Below are 21,619 nucleotides of genomic sequence, written 5' to 3' on the forward strand. Positions count from 1 at the left end.
AGAAACCAGTAATCCAGTAAAAACCACACAGAGTCGCTGCCCCCAGTGCCCCCAGCCGGCTGCCAGCTGGATATAGCATGGATCTGCACGGGCCCGGCCATGAACCAGTGGCTGCATCTTTAAATGACTTAAACAATAATGTAGTCTAATGTAATACTAATGTGGCCTCAAGTCGATACACTTCGAGCAGAGGTGAGGAGCCACAGAGGTCTAACCTCAATTCTTCCTAACTTCACACCCCAGAGTCATAAAAGGATTTATACTACTCGAGGTTCCATCACCAGAGTTGACAATTCCTCCTAAAGAGGACATGGATGTGAGTATCAAACTCCATGGTGATCCATCCAGTAGTTGTTGAGACATTTCACCAAGTTATTAGGATTCATCCTCTGGCAACCATGAATGTTTGTACCAAAGTTCAAGGCGATCCATCCCATAGTTGTAGAGATATTTCAGTCTGGATCAGACATTTGAGAATATGACAGTTTAATATCAGTATTACTGACTTCTGGGTTTATGAACAAAAGAGAGAAAGATGACATCCTGTAAGTATTTTAATTACTCACTAAATCATCTTTGGCATGATGTGGGCTTTGGGATATTTTTGAATTAAGGCGGGTATATTCTGCAAAATATGTGACAGTAGAGTCACAAATATTCAGTCTCAGTGCAGACTGAAACTAACATTGACAGTTGGAAACCCAGAATTATAATACTGTTACTGTTATTGGTGGTTTAAATAACAAAGATAGATTGATCATTCCAATGTGGAACACAGTCAAAATGCATCATTAAAATAAATTAAATAAAATAAATTTATTCTTACAATCTAAGTGGGAATTGCTTCAGTGTCTGTTTTGATACTACCACTAGAGGGTGCCAACATCAGACACACGGTGACTAATAAAAGGCTGACAGCTGCAGGATCTGTCACGTCAACGCACACGAAGCGTTCAGCAGGGACGCAGAGTGTTTGGTGAATCCATCAGCGAAGCCCTCTCCTTCCACCAGTGTGGGCCTCCTGTTGCACATGGGGCAGAGACTGTTGCGTTCCTGCGAGGCTCTCATCCAGATAATGAGGTTCCAGCGCTGGCCGGAGGAGATGGGCAGGGCGCCGTGCATGTGTTGGCCCCGGTGGAGGAGACCCTCCGTCACCCTGTGTTCAACCTCTGAGCACTCGGTCTCACTCAAAGGCACCTGCAGGGGAACAAAACTCATTTTTATTACATAATGTAAAATCAAAAAATATTTTAATTCTCCTCCAATACTATTAACAGCAGTGACAGTAGTAGCAGTAATGACAGTATTACAGCATATGATCACCTGTCTCATATCACCAAAGTAAAGGTTGCCCTCAGTGAAGTCGTTGCCCAGGGAAACATTGAGGGTGACCTCTGCGTTGTCATAGTGGTAGCTCAGGTCCACGTCTTCATTTATGTCATATTTGACCACAAAGGCCTTGTGGCTGTCCAGACAGCGCCCCCCACAGTCCGGGTAGAGCAGGGAGGTGAGCGGATGCAGGTACTGCTGGCGAAGAGGCGTGATGAAGCCCTCGTCAAAGCCCAGTTCATTCAGGAGGATCTGGACCGAGAGAGAAAATGAGACGTAGATCATGAATAAAATGATTTATAGATGATGCGGCCCTCATGTTTCATTCTCTGACCTTCTCATGATTATACATATTTCAGTCAGAGCTTTAACATTTTATAGCCTCCTAATTTAAGGTTTTTACTGAAGCTCGGCTTAAAATCACAGAACGCAATGAATGTTTTAAAGAATGCTGTGAAATAACCCCACATTCCCTGACTTTCCTGGAAAAATCATCAAAGTCCCTGCATGTACCTGCCTGGAATACACCTCTCATACTTCATGGACTTCCAGATACTTAATGACTGATGGGACCACAGCAAGCCAAACATTCAAATGCCACGGCACAATGAAGATGAAATCTGAATGACTGAGCAGTGATTAAATGCTGTTTTAAGGGTGTTTCAGCCAGTAGAAATGGAAACTTTACCCCGTAGTGGTTCATGGTGTTGGGTCTTCCTTTAGGGGCTGAAGACTGCTCAAAGTGCTCCAGCTCCTCCACCAGCTCCTTGCAGAAGCTCTTCTCAAACACAGGGAAGCGATACACCCTCGGAGCTTAAAGACGGTGCAATAAATCAAAGATGCAATGCATCATTTCAAGTAACTATGATGTCAATATAAACACACCAGATCCACGACTTCCGTCCTTGCACGATGAAATAATGCATGAAATTACCAACTAGACTCACAACTCAATTGTTTAAGCACATTTTCTGAAACACTTATAAATAATTGTACAGTTGACAGTATTCCAGCTTTGCAGCTCACCTGCTTCTTCCTTCAACAAGTCAAAGAGACCTTCTTCACTGGCGTCGCTGCTGCGACACAACTCAACAATCTGCTTGAACTTTGGAGCGAGGTCGGACTCCTGAGGAGAGTCAGAGAGCAGATCTGTCTCAGCGAGCTGTTACTCATACATTATTAATGAAAGCATTAGTGGTGGCTGCTGCAGTAAATACCTGCAGATGGTAGACATGAGGATGGAGCGGCTGGTACACGTCTTTTATAACAGCGGCTCTCTCTGCAGACGTCACCGCTAGACGCCTTCGCCTGTCCACTTCCTGGGAAATCTAAACAGAGCAGTTAGACACTTGATGCAGACCCTGTAAACTGAGGATGGTCTGCATAATGAAACTGAGTGAACAATGACGAGCCAAAGACTGTTACAGTATAACAGCATGTTTATGTTGTGAGTGCATTGAATCACAATGCATTATATTTACACTTATCTCCAAAAACCAAGCTTAAAAAACTAGATATGGACCCTCGAGGCATGTTTCAGACATGTAAATACTCCAACAAGGTTTTTCCACAAAAGAAGTTCAGCTGCCTCATTAGAAATTCTTTAAACTACATCGACCTCATTGAAAATGTATTAATACAGAAATATTTTTCATTTTAAAAGTTGGACACAAGATAACTCCTACTTCACGGAGAAGTCTGTTCTCAATATATGTTCACTGAAAGCTTCAAGTTCCCACATCAAACTTTTGTAAACGGCGTACTGGACTAGGATTGGCTCCAGACCAGCTGTGATGTCACAGATCATGCTCGTATAGGTACATGCTGTAAACTTTTAACTGTGAGAATATTATGTGTGCAGAAATGTATGTATGCATGTTTCAAATGTATGTGTGTGGGTGTCGTATCACTGGAATATTACTGGAATATTATTAGTATTATGAGCTTGATGTAGTTAAAGTATTGCAGTAAAAGTAGTGGTTTGGTCCCTCTGACTGATATATTATTATATATGACATCATTAGATTATTAATAGTGAAGCATCAGTGTTAGAGCAGCATGTTACTGTTGTAGCTGCTGGAGGTGGAGCTAGTTTACACTACTTTATATACAGTTAGCTAGTTTAGTCCAGTGGTTCCCAACCTAGGGGTGGGGCCCCTCCAAAGGGTCAGCAGATAAATCTGAGGGGTGGTGAGATGATTAATGGGAGAGGAAAGAAGAAAAAACAAAGTTCTGATACACAAATCTGTTTTCAGTTTTTGGACTTTTTCTCTAATCTTTGATTTTTGCTGAAATATTGGGTCATTTGAACATTTATTGAAATGAGAGCATGTGAGAAGTTTAGAGGGAAAAATCACTATTTGGTGGAGCTGTTAACAACTCATAGACATGTGAAATGTGACCCCGACTACACACTGCTTTTTGTAAGACGTCAAAAGACAAAAAGGTTGGAAACCACTGGTTTCATCTTTAACAATGTGTTGTATTTTAAAAGCTTGTTATATTATCCATTGTGTCAAATCTTCATCTGAAAAGTAACTAAAGCTGTTAAATAAATGTAGTGGAGTAGAAAGTACAATATTTCCCTCTGAAATGTAGAAAGTAGCATCACATGGAAATACTCAAGTACAGTACAAGAACCTCTAAACTCTGCTTAAGTGCAGTATTTGAGTAAATGTAACTAAATAAACTTTCCACCACTGTTTACACACACACACACACACACACACACACACACACACAGACTTTCTTGCCTTGTTGAGAACATCCTCAAACTGTCGGTCTGTCACGCAGCCGAGCTTCTCAAGAAGCTGAAACATGAAGAGTTTATTCAGGTCAGTAAAGCTCACAGGTCGCTCAGCAGAGTTGAAACACTACAAAACAAAACAAAGAGTGAAACTGACGGTGTGATAGTCCAGTCTGAACTGCTGCTCTGTTACGAAGCGAACATGGAGCTTGTAGTCCTCCAGGAAAATGTTGTCAGTTGTGAAACAGGTACAGAAATAAAACGGTGACTTTCCGTCCTCTTCGTTTTCCATTACTGCCCGCAGGAGGATGATTATATTTTAAATGAGACAGAAAAACAGAATTACGCCACTCAGACTGATGACTGACAAGCTAAACGGCTGCTTCTGTTAGCAGCCATAGCATGAACACTTCCGCCTCACTCTTTACAAAGTAAAAGCTTCATCTTTACGATTTCAAATAGGCTATGACTATTCTAAACAAATACAATTAAAAACATCAGTTGTGGAAAGTAATTAAGTACATTTATTCAGGTGCTGTACTTAAGTACAATTTTGAGGGACTTGTGCTTTCCATGTGATGCTATTTTATACTTCCACTCTACTACATGTCAGAGGGAAATATTGTACTGTACTTGAGTATTTCCATGTGATGCTACTTTCTACATTTCAGATGGAAATATTGTACTTTCTACTCCACTACATTTATTTGACAGCTTTAGTTACTTTTCAGATGCAGATTTGACACAATGGATAATATAACAAGCTTTTAAAATACAACACATTGTTAAAGATGAAACCAGTGGTTTCCAACCTTTTTGTCTTTTGACGTCTTACAAAAAGCAGTGTGTAGTCGGGGTCACATTTCACATGTCTATGAGTTGTTAACAGCTCCACCAAATAGTGATTTTTCCCTCTAAACTTCTCACATGCTTTCATTTCAATAAATTCAAGTTTGTCTTATATAATAATACTTTATTTGTGATTTCGACATTTTGTTTGTTTGAAAGACCAACACTGTTTCAACTATTTGACCCAACATCACTCGTAATGTTGGGCGAATTTGATACAATGGGTGGTGCCATGATTCATGACTTATTTTGAAAGGGCATACCGGAAGTCTGTGTATGCTATTGCGTCTTCCTTGACGCTAGCTAGAGTGACGTCATCACTGTACACTGCCCTCCAGTGGTCATACTGTGTAAGCACACTCCTCTGTTTTAAACAATGTGCCGTTAAGCTACTGATTTGTTTGTACAAATAACATAATTGACAGATGTGACACATTATTATTAATTAATAATTGTTGAGTCTATAAACATCAAAGCAGAAACAATAGCAAAGTAAAAAATCCAGTGAAAACTTTTGTTTAAGTCCTTATATACGCACTGTGACGACAAATATTCTGTCGACTTTCATGAATGTAGGTGGACAAAACTTCCCCAAATGTTGCATTTATTTCAGAGCTGTTGTGTTTCATTATGTGGTAGAATTATGACATCTATTATGACATTATATTATTCTTAGAGATGTAATACCAACACTGTGACCACTAGAAGACATTAAACATCAAACGTCGAAGGCAAACACGGTAGCATGCAAACCAACGTTCGGAGTAGAAGTTTCAAAACAGAGGTCCCATAGATCTACACAAATGACCTTTACATTTATTTAAAGGTGCAGTGTGTAAAATGTAGTGGCATCTAGCAGAACGGACTTGGCAGAAATGGAATATAATATTCATAAGTATGTTTTAATTAGTGTATAATCACCTGAAAATAAGAATTGTTGACATAGGGCATTATTTTTTTCCCCCACCCATATTCTGTGAAGACCCGCCCCGCTCTGCCTCTGATTGGCTCTGATCCTGATGTTCTTACCTTAACCATCTCACTTCTCATGCCTAAACTAACCAACCTAACGGCAATGAGTACTAGACAATCAGAGACTGAGGGAGGGTTTATTTATATCTCTATATGGTTTTAATCTGCATCCTCACGGCTAGATGCCACTAAATCTTACACAGTGTGGTGGAGGGCTGGTGTGGTAGGAGGTGTCATACGTTGGAAAGAGGGGGGCGCTAATGCAAAAACTTGGGTGTCAAGTCTAAGTGCAAATACAGAAGAAGAAGAAGGAGCAGACAGGCGCACGGTGTGCAGCTTCATTTTGTTGTGATTGTGTTGTTTGTGTCTCTGTCAGCTGTAGCAGCTGCTTTATGTTCACTGTCCGGTTGAACTGGTTGTTAAAACCTTGCGGAGATGTTAAGTGTGGAGTCGTTGCAAGTGGCGGAGGAGGAGGTGGTTGAATCCAGCACCAATAAACTCGGTGACATTTACACTTTTGTGACCAAAGGCTGCTTTCCTCAGACAATGCACCCTATAAGAAAGAAGAATCTCAAAAGATACGCCCGGAAGTTTATCATTGACGGTAAGACTTATTTTAAAACCTTTAATAAGCTACTGGAAACACGCTGAACATGCCTTTCTTTCCTCTAGCTAACCCTCTGTTGGCATCACGAACTTCCATTATAAAACCTGCCAATTTAAAACCAGCTTCCTCTCTTTTAGGACATAACGAGTCAATGATGAATCTGTAGGAGTCTAACTTAGTTCAGTATAACCAGCACTGTATATCAGCTACATTTCAACCTCTGACACTGTCTGATGGTGGCCAGTACGTTAAATCATGCTTTTGAAAGTGGATCATTGACAATATGTTATAAAAGTAAAGATTTTCTGTAAGTAATTGGTGTTTTGTAAATGGATAGTGATGCCAAATTGAAGCATGGAGCTAAAGTGTTTTCAGCAGGTCTGCAGTGATGTTTCATCAGCTGTCTGACAACATTAAATGTTTTCAGTGCAGTATGGTGTGATGTTCTCTCCTGAAGTATTCATCGATCTGTTGTGATCTTCTGTTTGGGAGAATGTAAGAACCTTGCTCATGTGAATCCATCTCTGCATTCAAGAGGGGAAGCTGTACTATGTGGGACCCAAGAAAGAAGAGAAGAGGGAGGTGGTGATCGATGCCGAGAGGAAGAGGCAGATCTTCCTTGACTGTCACTTCAATGACATCGGTCATCATTTGGGCCAAAAGAAGACGGTCCACAGGATCCAGAGCAAGTACTACTGGCTGGGTATCATCAAGGATGTAGTGGATTGGGTACAGACAGTTTTATGTTTAGAATATTCAGTTAACATCACTGAGACATAATGATAGAAAAATAATGTCTAACTGATGTTCTGATGAGTGTTTGCTGTTGTAGATAAAAGTGTGTGAGACCTGTCAGCACACCGAGAGGAATAAAAACCTGGCGAGGACTGTTCGGCCCATCAAAGTGGACGCACCGTGGGATATAGTCGGGATCGACATCATCGGTTTTTACTTCTTTTCATTTCAACAAATTGTATATTTTACTGCTTCACTGCTTTTTCCCCCAGTTTGAGACTTGTTGTGTGTTTTCTCTTCACCAGGGCCTTTCCCAGAGACGCAGCAAGGCAACACTAATGTTACAGTCCTCATTGATTACTACAGTAAATGGCCCGAAGCGTTTCCAGTGCAGAAGACAGATGCTCTCTCCATTGCCAGATGCATTTCCAAATGTGTATACAGGTAGAAACATTTCACAAGGGTTGAAGGAAGAGTTTGACCAAAATAACCTACTGATATATTTTAATGTTAGTTTTTGTCCTCATTACCATACCCCCCCAAACCAATTCTTTAATGTTTTTGATTTAATTCATGGTATGGTTGCCTCTAAATCATAAATAAGAGGCCACTATCGGTTGCTGGCATTTTAGTCTAACTCCGTGGTTCCCTGGTGGTCCTCGGGATCCCACGAGATGATTAAAAGGAATTAGAAAGAAAAATAAACTGTTATACTTTGCTTTAACTTCCTGATCCATGTGCCTCTTCAGGCTTCTAAAAACCATTCAAATAAAATAATCTAAATATTAGACAACTCTTTCCAAGAGTAAGGCCATAACCCATGATGGAGACATTTGTTCACTTTAACCACTGGTATTATAACATTGTTAACGTTGCACATTAGATTTTTTTTCTCATTCTGTTCTCCGTTCGATCAGGTTCGGTGCCCCTAAAACAGTCGTGTGCACGCAGAATGGTGACTTCTGTGATGAGGTGAGATGTGAGTCACAGAGTTAATGAAGTAAACAAACAGTTAATAGATGAGAGTCAGTTTTGTTAGTACTCATCCAGATGTTTTCCAGGTGACCAAGCTGCTGTGCGACAGGTGGAGCATCGTGCTGAAGGTTTCTCCTCTGGATCAACCTCAGCTCAACCCGCTACACGACTGCACCGGTCCTTTACTGAAGGAAGCCGTCGTGCAGATGGTAACGGAGAAGCAGGCCGAATGGGACGACTTTCTAGACCCTGTGCTGTTTCTGTTCAGAACATCCACCAACCCCACGACCAAGTTCACCCCCTACTCTCTCATGTTTAACAGGAAAGCTAATTTACCCAACGAGGTAAGAGGGCAGGAATAAGCCTTTTCTAACTGACTGGTTTGGTTTCTTCTTACTACATTTTTCTTTTCATCCAGACTACACTCAGCCTGCTGAATTATGACGATCAAGAGCAGGATATGTATTCCACCAAGGAGAAGGCCTCTACGTATGTGACCATAATGCAGGAGCAGCAGAACTCTGTTAAACAGCTGGTAATTCATATTATTTTTCCTTCCACAATGAAAACGGATGCTGCAGATCAAACCTTGTTTGTCAGATTGTCACCTTGATGAGAGGATTTTCACCTGGGATCATTTCTTTCTTAAAGGGATGAATAGTGTACAGATAAATGTAACCTGGTACCATCCAACTGTAACAAAATCTGCCTACCAATCAATGATGTCACCTTGAGGTTGCCAGGCAACCAGCGGACACTACTGGAAATTACTAGCTTCAGCTAAGAAACAGTCCCACTGATAAGCTCATGTAAACACAGAGCTAGCTGTTTTCTGCTTTTCCAGTCTTAATGCTAAGCTAAGCTAAGCAGCTGCTGGCTGTAGCTTTAAATGTTTAGAGTGGTATCAATCTTATCATCTAACTCACAGCGTCTCTCCAAAAATGTTGAAATACTACTTGAACTAATTCCTTTAAATTTGTTTTGCCTTCTTTAGTGCAGGATGAGGTCACCGCTGATGATGCAGGTTTCTACTTATACGGTATCTTAGTTGTTACTATAAAAAGAATTCTAATTTATGGGCAGGAAAACCAAAACAATCAACTCTGTTGTACTAAACAGCAGAGATGCCTTTTACATCACACACAGTTCTTTGATCCTTTGTTAATATATGAATATTGATCAGTAAATCTTTACTAAGTCTTAATACTTTGTGTTCATTGCTGATTGGTTGAGTGCATCATTTGGGAAATGACCTTATATGGAGTCCCATTTGGCTCATTCATGAGAGCACATGTTGCTGTGCATTTTTGTGTCCCTCATGTGTCCCCTTAATTGGTTGGTCAGCGTTGTGACACATGCTAGTTATTGGGGAGAAATGATTCAGCTCAGATGGATTTGTTTTGTTCTTTTTCTCTCCAGACGTCTGTTCATTTTGGTCTCTGAATGTGTGTGTGTGTGTCATTTCCAGGTGCTAGCCAATATGAATGCAGCCTACAAACAAGAGAAGAAAAAGAACGCCAAACGCAGGGCACATAACATGCCCTCCATGACCTTTAAAATCGCAGATCCCCTGTTTGGTGCGGGAGACTCTCCCTCCCCGAAAAAACTGAAAGAGAGTTTATATTTGTCTTTCCCTGTTGAGACGGTGCTGGCCACCGAGCAAAGCAGCTCAGAAGACATAAAGACTGAGTTAGAATATCACTTGGCCGAGTCTGACGTCCACTGAGGATTCAGAACCGTCTGAAATGAATTAAGTCGTCACGTCAGAGGAGCACTACCACATGTCGTCATGAGCTGCCCGCGGTCTCAGACAGAAGACAGAGATCCAGATGTTGGTGAAAGGAGTGTGATGATGATTAGTGCTGCCGTCGTCAGTCAGTTGAACACAATACAGGCTTGTCATCCAGACATCTGATGTTTCATTTGTAGATGAATCTCACGCTAAGAATCCTCTGGCCAAAGAAACTGCAGATGAATTGTTGTTGTTTTTTCACGATTTCTTCACCAAAAAGCACTGTTTCCCATGAAAATGATGTTAAGTTATTTGTGTCTACTTTGTCACACAATAGAGTTTTAATCTACAGTACTAATAAAGGTATTGTTTGATTTGTGTTGCCTTGCTGTATACTGTAGTCATTACAAGATGCTCCAGTTGTTATTCTCTACTAGTTTAGCCTTTATAGTATCTACTCATTTAAATATGTAGAATAACCTCAGTCTTCCTGTCGGCATTGCAAGAGTAAAAGACTGACTGAAGACTGAATGAGCTTATAAACTAAAATATGCAAATGATTTGTTAAATAAGTGGGTCAGAGCCATTTGCAATAATGGAGTAGAATTGCAACTTCAGGACAGGACTTTCATCAATAGAGTTCTTTTTTCTTTTGTCCACTGGGGGGCAGCAGATGGTTGTAAACAACATCAGACATATTAACACCTGAGAGGGTTGGCAACCTGTTCATATTAACTCCTGCAGACACAGAGTCACATAATAATAATAATTATTATTATTATTATTAAGGCCTGAGCTCCAAAACTCATGTGTTTCTTTCTTATTATTACCACTTAAACCCTAAACATGTTAAACTCACCAAATTTGGCACGCACATCCGGTCTGATGAAAATTTGATAAAATGTAAAAATTAACCCCCAAAGTGCCAAAATGTGCTCTCTAGCGCCACCCATGTATGTAAAACGGCCGCCATGGCCTGTAGGAATGTCGTAGAGAGATCAAACCAAAACTCAATTATTTGTCTCATCAAGACCTACAAATCATACACTGACACCCCTGACCCCCTAAATCCAACAGGAAGTCCACAGTAAGCCCATTAAAGTACGACTTTTCTCCAATTTTGGACCCCGAACAAACGGCTCTCTCCGAGGGTGTTAATGGTATCAGCTTCAAACTTTAATACATGACTTATGACACTGTGCTGAACAAAAGTTATTAAAAACTTTGTAATAACTCGAACAGTTAAGATTTTATAAGCCCTGAGAGTTGCAGTGCCACATCACCCTTACAATGTAAACCAATCTCTGGGTATGAACTTTGTATCAAACTGATGCTTCTGACGTCTGAACTGTAAGTCTGACCGCTTTCAAACCTGTATCAATGGATTCACCACAAAATTTCCTTCTATCAGATGTGATTTTTAATATAATATTTGACCAAAGTTATGGGATTTATGAGGATATTTCACAAGAAGAGAACTCGAAAATCTGCTCTCCAACTGAGAGGGAGAAGGAGGGGGGTGGGAGGGTCAGACCTGTCAGCCCGGGTCTGGAGACATCTACATGCTTGTGACAGAAGCCTTGAACAGTAAAGGACAGAAAACACATGTAAATTCAAGATTTGTGGCTCAAAGTCTTGTGACTCATAAAACTATGTGGAAGCAGTAAATGTTCAGAAAGATGTGTGTTCACTAACACTCTCCATTCAGATATATGACTATCAGTTACTTATTGTCTCTACACACCTGACAGTACACATGTCAATCAAACTTTCACCAGGTCATGTGGGTTAAAAGTCTGTACTTTCCTAAAAATAGACTTGATGAAAATTAGGAAATTAATTTCTTTTACACACAAACTCATCAAAAGTTTTCAATTTATTTATTGAAATTACAGTGAATGGACCCAAAATCTGCATAATTTTGATGACACAGTTGTGAGCGAGACAGACATGTCTCACCCTGCAGAAAACTCTCATCCTCACACCGTTGAGATTTGATGTTTCACCATGACAGAGGAAGTTTCTATAACTTTATTGTACATGCTCCAGTCTGCACCAAACCTTACCTGTTTGTAAAGTCAGACCTGTCAGTCCAGGTCTGGAGACGTCTACATGCCTGTAACAGAAGCGCTCGGACTGCTGTTCAACGCTGCCTGCAGCTTTAAGTCATTTAGAGTCGGGGTTCTGGCCATCCATCTATCCAATATTCACTCTGGTTAGTTCAATTCTGTTTTGGTCCTCAGCTGGTAATCTATCTACATTTGTGGATGTAGTTATGAGTTTACACTGACAAACTATCATTTTTACCTTTTTCTCATTAAAATAAGATTTTTTCCCTTACATTATGGAGGATAACTAACACATTGTTCAACATAAATGTGTGTTGTTGTTTTTTTGACCCTCATAGTTTGAACACATGAGAATATCTGGTGGGAGGGGCCACACACCGTTCACTTCCGCAACAGCTGTAGTGCGTCAGAGAGAGAGAGGGTAAAAATGAGAAGAGGTATCATTCTGCCTCCTTTGCAGCGCATTAAAACTGCCACTGTGTAGTAGTCTTAATGATTTAAAAAGTATGTTTGGCAATTTGAATCTAGTCAGGACTTCAAAGAGTCACAAGAGCTTGTTAATTCAACCAGGTACTTTCTAATATCACTGAATGAATGGATGCATATACAACCTGTTATATTATTTTCAGTGGCTCCTCGGCTGCCTGAGTAAAAGGCCCATGCACAGTATGTACAAAAGAACGCTCATATATTGGATAAAAAGCCTACAAGGTAGCATCACTGCGATATAATTACAAAGTACAACCTTTCAAACTCCTGCTTAACGTACAAAATTATCCACAATCTTGCTCCTCCCCCACTGATAGAGTTTGCCTATTATGTTCACATAACATTAGATAACATCAGATAACAGCAGATAACAGCAGATAACAGCAGGCAAACAAGAGCATTTACCAGAGGCAGCAGTGTAGTGCAGCACAGGTCCACACACAATACTCTACCCTCCAGTTTTAAATCACAATTGATATTATGGCTGAAACAGAACCAATCATGTGAACATTTTGTATGATGTAATGCTTTAAATGGAAAGTGTCTTTAGCTTTTATGATACAATGTTTATTCTCTGTATGAATAATAACATTTGATGCTGGAAATATTTTGTGGATTTGCCTGCCCGGGGACTGCTGATGAAATTTAGCTATGTAGCTAACTCTGGCACAGTCAGAGTACATATATATATATATATATATATATATATATATATATATATATATAATATATGTATAAGAATGTGAAGAGGGTGATTACTTTCAGATCTGACTGGTCATGCACATGTGGGTAGTTGTGATCCTGCGGAGTGTGCATCCTCTCAGACATAGACGATCTTGGATACCGGGGTCCACCTGACGCTTCAGTCTGTTCACTATAATCAAGTTTACTGGCCTCAGTGTGAGAGGAGGACTCCGCCTCTGAGCCGGTGCAGTCTTCACGCTGCTGTGTGTTTTATTATGATCAGAGGAAACTGCAGGAAGCTGTTGAACGTGTCGCAGGATGGACATGAAGGGATTAAATATCATGGCAGCATTTGAAACCTGACGCAACACAGCTCACTTCCTGCTGAAAGCTAACAGCTAACTAAAGCTGGCTCAGACTGTGTGAGACTGATGTTGCAACATTACTGGACATTATTTACAGCGTAGTGACAGTTACATTCAGGTAGTTAGACAAGGACTTCCTCATATTTATTGCATGTAGCCACAGGCCGCAGGAGACCGGAAGTAGTTCCCTTCTAAATAAAAGTAAGTTAAGAAAAATCATTTGGAGTGACAGAAAATGCCCAAAAGATTTTCTTGAGCTACTGCGGTTCAGCTTTCTCATGTAAGGCCTGATGTAAGTGTTTACCAGATGTTTTGCATTTTAATTTAGCTGCTAACCACTTATAAGTGTATTTTGAAAAGCTGGTTATCATTATTATTATTATTATTATTATTATTATTATTTGGGATAGCTGAACATTGTTAGTACTTGTCATAACCCTGATAATCAGTATGGGCATCAAAGCAGGTGTGAGCTGCACTGTGTTATATGTCCTACTGGATGTTGTCCTCACCACTGTCCTATACACACATGGATCACACTTGAGCATATTCAAAGAGGATGCCCTACACTTCAACATCCTCCAGTCATCATTGGACCTCTGGGGGATCGTGCTGCTCCGGGCCTCCCTGCTGCTGGGTGCCTCCATAGGGGTGTCATGGAACAGAGAGGATGGCCCCCCCAGGGTCGCTAAACTCACCACCCTGATTCTCCTAATCTGCCTGAGCGTCATCACATACACCCTGGCCAAGCTGCTGATGCTGAGCGAGCTGGGGCCTCTGTCCCAGCAGCCCTGGCTCCTGAGCCTGATGTGCTGGACTTGTGTCTCCTCTCTGGGTGTCATGCTGCTCTGGAGGCTACTCGGGAAGGAGTCCATCTCGGTGAGCAGTCAAAGCGGCAGCAGGAGCGGTGAACGAGGACCTTCTGGGGACACCGAGAAGCTGGTGGAGACAGCTGGTGAGGAGGAGCGGGAGGTGGGGTGTGAGAGGAAGAATAAGAAAGAGGAAGGAACACGGGAGAAGGAGAAGACCAGCTCAGGAGCTACGCTGGGACGTCTGCTGAGCTACTGTAGAAAAGATGGCGGGCTGTTGTCTGTAGCTGTCCTCTTCCTCATCATCTCTGCTGTGTGTGAGTGTCCTTGATGTGGTGATACAGACCACTACTATCACTGTATTTGCACCAACCTTTGCTCAGGTAGCATGATCATTGTGTTACTCATATGAGATTACACAGTTTACCAAGTTACTGATGAAGAACAGAGGTCGTAAAATTTTAAAATGACCTTGTAACAGCTTATCAGCTAGCTTCAAATAGCGCTCTATAAAGTGTGGACTGAATGCCAAAAATGCCCCACCTTCAAATGACCTTCACTTTATTCAGTGTCTGAAGTTATCCTGAAAAGAAACTAAGTCTTATCATCCACCACTAGTTTTTGCCACAAATGATTCTGACCATGATATTTATGATAAAACAGTTTCTCCTAGAGTTGCTCCCTTTTGCCAAAGATACTTAAACAGTCCTAACATGATATCTTGGTCTCTCTTTGTACCTGCAGGTGAAGCCTTCATACCTCTCTACTACGGGAAGGCCATAGACGGCATCGTGGTTCACCAGAGCATGGAGCACTTTGCTAAACCTGTGATCACACTGTCAGTGCTGGCCTTAGCCAGGTGAGTATCTACACTTCCTCTGATGGTGGAGGAGGGTGGAGGTGCGTGTCATCACTGTGATCCAGTGTTTTTAAAATAAAACTGACTGACTGAAGAGAGACGCTGTAATTAGAGATCAGTGGAAGGAGACACCAGCATTTGTTTGTATGAAAGTGTTGCAGACTATGACTGTAATGTTCTTCTTCTTCTTCTTCTTCTTCTTCTTCTTCTTATTATTATTATTATTATTATTATTATTATTATTATTATTATTATTATTGGGAGAAATAAGTAAAAAGGAGGGTGATGATATTAGATGAAGCATACATACAGTATATGCAAAGCCTGCTTGGCTACAAGATAAACTAATGTAAACCAGATCCAGAATGCAGCGTCCAATAATAACTTGCATAATCTGATTTTAAGACTTTTATGTGTACAAAATAAACATGTTATTAAAAGTTATCTAACTTGAACACTTACAGACATTCCAATAAATTAAACAGCTGTTGATGAGATTTGATAAAGGTCTTAGACTGGAGCTGAAGCCAGAACATCAAACCAAACCTCTTTAAAGCTTCTGACAGCGTTTTTCTTCTCCTCAGCTCGATTGCAATGGGGGTTCGTGGAGGAGTCTTCACCCTAACGTTTGCCAGATTAAACGTTCGGCTCAGGAATCACCTCTTCAGAAACCTGATGAAACAGGAAATAGCCTTTTTCGATGAAAACCATACAGGTAATTAACGAATACTTTCATTTTTGATTAATCTGACATTTATATTCTTGATTATCGATTAAACGTTTTGTCTATTAAATGTCAGAAAATCATGGAAGATGCCCATCATAACGTCTTAGAGGCCAAGATACAAATGTGTTTTTGGTCCGATCAGGTTACTGTCATGTATGACACAGAAAAAAGAAGCTGCCAGCTACCTGCAAATGACTAACACAATTATTAGATTATCAAAATACTTATTCTCTGTCAATCAGCTCATTAGTTAATGGACTAATGGTTGCAGCTCTGCAGGTAAGATAGGAGCACTATCTATCTATCCATCCTGTCTGTATCGCCCTGCAGGTGACATCATCTCACGTCTGTCAGCGGACACCACGCAGGTGAGTGACCTCATCTCCCAGAATGTCAACGTCTTCCTGAGGAGCACCATCAAGGGCGCCGGCTTCTTCATCTTCATGTTTGGGATGTGCTGGAAGCTGACACTGGTGACCATCATGGGATTCCCTTTCATCGCCCTTGTCTCTAAACTTTATGGCGAGTACTACAAGGTAAAGTAGTCTTGTATAGTTTCTCTATGTGTTGCTTTTTTCATTTGTAGATAAAACTAAACTAACTTCTTTGTGTGTGTGGTTTTTTTTAAAAATTATTTCCAGAAACTGACCAAAGAGGTGCAAACAACCCTCGCAGAGGCCAATAAAGTTGCAGAAGAAACCATTTCAGCCATGAGGACAGTGCGAAGCTTTGCCAACGAGTGTGGGGAGGCTGACTCCTACTACGCTAAACTCTTAGTCATGTTCCAGCTCAACAAGAAACAAGCCTTGGCCTATGCCTGCTACATGTGGTCCAGTTGTGTAGGTATCAGCATCAGCCTCTTCAAATTAAGAGCTCCACATTTGTTTTTGTTTCATAAAATATCACTAATTCATTGTTTGTTACAGTGTGTGCATCAGTACATCAAAGTTTGTGTGTGTTCTTCAGATCTCAGAGCTTGCTCTAGAGGTGGCTATCCTCTACTATGGCGGTTACCTTGTGGTTACTGGTCAGATGAGTAGCGGTGCCTTGATATCTTTTTTCATATACATGCTCGAGCTGGGAGAATGTCTGGAGGTATTTCATCTGTTATCTCATCTGTTTTGTCTGTTCATCTATTTTGTGTGCATGAGAACATTTGCAAGATTTATCCCCGTTAACTGATCTCTCGTGTGATCCGTCGCACAGAGCATTGCATCAGTGTACACGGGCCTCATGCAGGGAGTGGGAGCTGCTGAGAAGGTTTTTGAGTACCTGGACAGGAAACCCAAACATCCAGCTGATGGCACGGAGGCTCCGGACTCATGCAACGGTCTGGTGGAATTTAAAGACGTCACGTTTGCCTACCCGACACGTCCTGAGACTGATATTCTCAAGGTTTGTCCTGAGGGCTCTGCCCGCCACACTGAGCTGATAAACCTTGTAGAACTCTGCACTGCTGAAATATGGGGCCTTGTTTCTTAAATTCTGTGCTACTATATAAGACTTAGCACTCTGCCAGGAATACATTTCTGTGGGAAAACAGGCAGCATTACAGTTTTGTATTTTGTGTCACTTGAACAGGATAATGGCCATATGTGATGATAATTATAAAAATAGTTAGCAGTTAAGTTTCTGTCAGTTGTTGCAGCTCTAAATCAAACGATGTGCAAATATCTCTGTTTAGTAACATAAATCCTAAACTATCAGTAGCCCCTCGGCCTCCAAACTCCTTCTTTTTTTGCTAAATATATGAACTTTTTATAGTGGGAGAAAAAAGAAAATAATTTCCAAACTTTCACTTATAATAAGTACAATAAGTGTTGGTGTGTTGCAGGGAGTGTCATTCACTCTGCGGCCTGGAGAGGTGACAGCGCTGGTGGGACCTTCAGGCAGTGGAAAGAGCTCCTGTGTGACTCTGCTGGAGAACTTCTACCTGCCTCAGCAAGGCCAAGTGCTGCTGGATGGAAAACCTGTTCACACCTTCCAACATGACTACCTCCACTCCAAGGTCAGGCTATGTCAGAGGTCAAAGGTTGGGACGGGGTATGACGGGGTATTTTATCATAGGTGCTGGCACAAACTGGCAGATTGTGTGACTATGGTCATGCTAGTAGATGAAGGAGGATGACATTGATCTTTAGACCAGTCAGAGGATATGTTCATCCTACGAGCGTTACGAGCAGGTCATCAGCGGCATCAGGAAGCAGAAGCCTGCAGCAGGTTATTTTGTTGTTCTGCTGTTGTTATTGCAGGTGTCTCTGGTGGGTCAGGAGCCGGTGCTGTTTGCCCGGACGATCGAGGAGAACATCAGCTACGGTCTGACTGACGTCCCCGTGGAAACCGTGCAGCACGCTGCCACCAAGGCCAACGCTCACGACTTCATCACCAGCCTCCCCAAAGGCTACGAGACCAGTAATTATTATACACCTTCATTTCTTTCTTTCATCATCTTTACATTACTGGAATTTATTTGATCTGTTTCATCATAAAATCTAATAATTTCATAATTTGATTATTCTTATTATTGTTATATAATCAGCCGATAACGTTTTAGGAATGAAACAGGTAAACTAGAACACCTGCTCAAGAGACTGTTGGCTGTTAAGAAAGGTTTGAGTTGTGTTTTTTCTTATACAACATGTACACTCGCTGGACTTGCCTAAATACTGAATATATATATATATATATATAATATATAATATTTAATATAATAATATAATATAATATATTAAATACTAGAATCTGATTGTAATTTATTGCCCTCAATAAATTAAGCAGCTTTGCTGCTTAATGGGATCTAGTCCCAAGTTACATCTGAATTATTGCATTTAGAGCTGCAATTATTAATTGATTAGTTGATTGAGAGCAAAGCTGGTTGCAGCTTCTTAAACATGAATATTGTCTGGTTGCTGGTAGTAAACAAGACAAAACAAGAGGTTGCACCTTTGGCTTTGAGGAACAGTGATTGACATTTGACATTTTTCATTATTTTCTTACATTTTATAGACAAAATAGATTAATTTGTTCTTAACAAATTAATCTAATGACAATAGTCGTTAGTTGCAGCCCTAATTGCATTATTTGAAAAGTGCTAAAATAAACGGTATCGGTAAAGGACACAACATGAAAAATTCATTGTCAGTTTTCAAAGTTCTTAACAGTCACATCCTACTTATTATAGTGTGTATGAATAAAATAATATAAAATGATATAAAATGTCTTTTATATCAGCCCAAAGCATGATGGGTAGGGCAGCCCGGGGGCTCGCCATATAATCACAACGCCCCTGATTGGAGTCCTTCTAAGAACCTTTGTTCCCCTCATACTGTCCACTATTCAAATAAAGAAACATGATGGGTAACATCAGTTCATCATATTGTTTTATAAAATAAAAATGCAGCCGAGGGTCATGTGACTTCACTAAGCTGAAGCCATGCAGTTGAATCATTGCACCTCGTTGTTCAGGTGTCGGAGAGAAGGGCACCCAGCTGTCAGGGGGGCAGAAACAAAGGGTGGCCATCGCCAGAGCTCTCATCCGCAACCCTCGTGTTCTTATCCTGGACGAGGCCACCAGTGCCCTGGATGCAGAGAGTGAACACATTGTAAGTCCAAATGACATCTGACATATACAAGAGGCCTTAAAAGCGTAATACAATCCTGTAATATCACCTTACATTAGTGAATGAGTGATCATTCTGTGAACTCATGTCTGCTGCAGGTTCAGCAGGCTTTGAACACCATCATACGGGAGCACACGGTGCTGGTGATCGCACATCGGCTGAGCACAGTGGAGAAGGCAGACAACATCATAGTGATCGACAGGGGCCAGGTGGCTGAACAGGGGTCCCACAGTCAGCTGATGGCCAGCGGGGGGCTCTACTACAAACTGGTGCAGAGGCAGGTCCTGGGCATCGAGACGGGGGCGGAGCTCCTCAACCCGTCCGAAAACCTTCACTGGAAGTCTGATGGAGGACGGCGGCGGAGCAGACAAAGCAGCGGCAGCAGCGAGTCAGAGTGCAGCGCTCGCTACTGAGATCCAACCAGAGAGTGGAAATGTGATTATTGGACTGCTGCATGTTTTTGAGGGTTGATAGCATTATTTTTCAATTCAAACCACCAAACCATAGCAGATATTTTGTGCAGATATCCAAAGTCTGAGAAGAATTACCTGTGTAGAGTAGAGAAGTCCAGGATTATAGTCAATCTGACCAAATTGTCAACCAGATTATCGTTACTAAATTATAAATATAGAGTCAAACCTATCAAAACATATCAGAGGGTTGGCATATCCATCTTCAGTAAAACTTGAATGAAGGGCCAGTATGAACACTAACTGACATATTAGCTTTAAGAAGAGGCACAATGTTGCCTCTGGTGTACTGTATACGATTGTGTTTGTTTGTTTATTTTTTTAATACCTCATCATCACACTACGGACACAATCTTATTTTATTAAAGTCTTCCTCAGGATTTAGTTTTGCTTTCATATTGATTTTATGGTGACAGGTTTGGAAATGCTTGATGTTCACTTATATTATTTGTAATTCCACATGTAAGCAGTGTGAACAAAGAATAGACAGGTGCCTTTGTCTGTGGAACTTGAATGCATTAATAGACATCTATGATTGTCTACAATGAGGATCAATCAGCAGCACTGTAAATGAAATATATACAAACAACACTGTAAAAAATGTACTGCATGTGGTCCTTTATGGATACTAATGTTGGATTAATGCCGTATGCTGCATTCACCGTCTCCTGGTAAAATCCTGCTTCACATTTTAGCTGATGAAAACATGGACACACTGGTGACTGTTAGGTGGGTTTATTCTGTAGTATCAGAATATTGTGACTTTCCTATTAATTTATCTTGTATTTTTACATATAATTTGGCTTCAAGTATGCTTATACTTCAAGCCAAAATTTGTGCGGGGTGAGACTTTATTTCCATAGTCAAATTCTTTGGTGACTCTTCAAAAATGTATTTACTCAGTGTCGTCCACACCTGAATGACTTAAACAATGAAGCCATACACATCTTGTCAGCAGAGTTCATGTAACTACAGGCACTCAAATTTATCTTTACTTGCTTGATAATGTAAAGACCTAAACTGAAATAAGCTGAAACTGGTGGCTTGTTAAAGATTTGGTATATTGGTCCTGACTTGCTCAAACATCTTGACTGATATGGTTCCAAATGACATTTGTGGATGTTTTTTGTTTTTTTTTGTAGCTTCACTTTCTAATGTTAAATCTAGTGAGAGGCTTCGCTGCATCTTCAGTATTCCTCAGTTGATGCTCATGTTGTGAGGTTCTTCTTTTTCATTGGTTTGTAGAGGCGCTTTGCATCCAAAATGTTGCGTTACCGCCTTCTACTGGATTGAAAATAAGACTCAGTTCTTCTTTTTAATCTAAATTATTATATATAAAATAAAATAAATAAAGTTCTTCCCAACCCCTCATCCCATTCTCTAACATAACTTCTCAGTTTAGGCTGTGAGAGGACCTGAAAGCCTCTCTCAGCAGCCCAGGCACGTCCTCCAGTAATTTCAGCAATATCCAAAAACTTTCTTGCTGCATCAGCAACTATCTCTACTCTCTCGAATTTCCTGTCTGCCTCAGCGGCACAGTGAATCACCATGGCCAGAAATGCTAAGAACATAATCTTATCCT

General features: G+C 40.8%; 3 protein-coding genes across 5 annotated transcripts; 2 read left to right on the forward strand and 1 right to left on the reverse strand.

Annotated features, from left to right (window-relative positions):
• Positions 1-469: 469 nt before the first annotated feature.
• Positions 470-4,495, reverse strand: ogfod2 (2-oxoglutarate and iron-dependent oxygenase domain containing 2). The gene is made up of 7 exons (XM_044361834.1): positions 4,233-4,495; positions 4,083-4,139; positions 2,547-2,657; positions 2,356-2,455; positions 2,018-2,142; positions 1,324-1,581; positions 470-1,197 (listed from the first exon to the last, which is right to left on the reverse strand). The coding sequence occupies exons 1-7, from the start codon at positions 4,365-4,367 to the stop codon at positions 931-933; spliced, it is 1,053 nt and encodes a 350-aa protein (XP_044217769.1). The 5' UTR covers positions 4,368-4,495; the 3' UTR covers positions 470-930.
• zgc:113436 (uncharacterized protein LOC503528 homolog) lies at positions 4,096-10,319 on the forward strand. 3 transcript variants are annotated; one of them, XM_044361818.1, is made up of 9 exons: positions 4,096-4,163; positions 6,440-6,500; positions 7,039-7,232; positions 7,336-7,447; positions 7,544-7,682; positions 8,156-8,210; positions 8,300-8,557; positions 8,632-8,748; positions 9,682-10,319. In XM_044361818.1, the coding sequence occupies exons 2-9, from the start codon at positions 6,443-6,445 to the stop codon at positions 9,937-9,939; spliced, it is 1,191 nt and encodes a 396-aa protein (XP_044217753.1). In that variant the 5' UTR covers positions 4,096-4,163; positions 6,440-6,442; the 3' UTR covers positions 9,940-10,319. The 3 variants fall into 3 exon arrangements, with proteins under 3 accessions (XP_044217753.1, XP_044217749.1, XP_044217743.1); XM_044361814.1 differs by lacking the exon at positions 4,096-4,163 and adding an exon at positions 5,993-6,224; XM_044361808.1 differs by lacking the exon at positions 4,096-4,163 and having other exon boundaries at positions 5,996-6,500.
• A 3,035-nt stretch (positions 10,320-13,354) lies between these two features.
• Positions 13,355-21,408, forward strand: abcb9 (ATP-binding cassette, sub-family B (MDR/TAP), member 9). The gene is made up of 11 exons (XM_044361797.1): positions 13,355-14,678; positions 15,106-15,220; positions 15,805-15,935; positions 16,278-16,483; positions 16,589-16,786; positions 16,914-17,042; positions 17,154-17,342; positions 17,782-17,955; positions 18,200-18,359; positions 19,413-19,549; positions 19,666-21,408. Exons 1-11 carry the CDS (start codon positions 14,003-14,005, stop codon positions 19,978-19,980), a joined length of 2,430 nt encoding a protein of 809 aa, XP_044217732.1. The 5' UTR covers positions 13,355-14,002; the 3' UTR covers positions 19,981-21,408.
• The last annotated feature ends 211 nt before the right edge of the window (positions 21,409-21,619 follow it).

This window comes from Thunnus albacares, chromosome 2, assembly GCF_914725855.1.
Source record: "Thunnus albacares chromosome 2, fThuAlb1.1, whole genome shotgun sequence".
Classification (NCBI taxonomy): Eukaryota; Metazoa; Chordata; class Actinopteri; order Scombriformes; family Scombridae; genus Thunnus; species Thunnus albacares.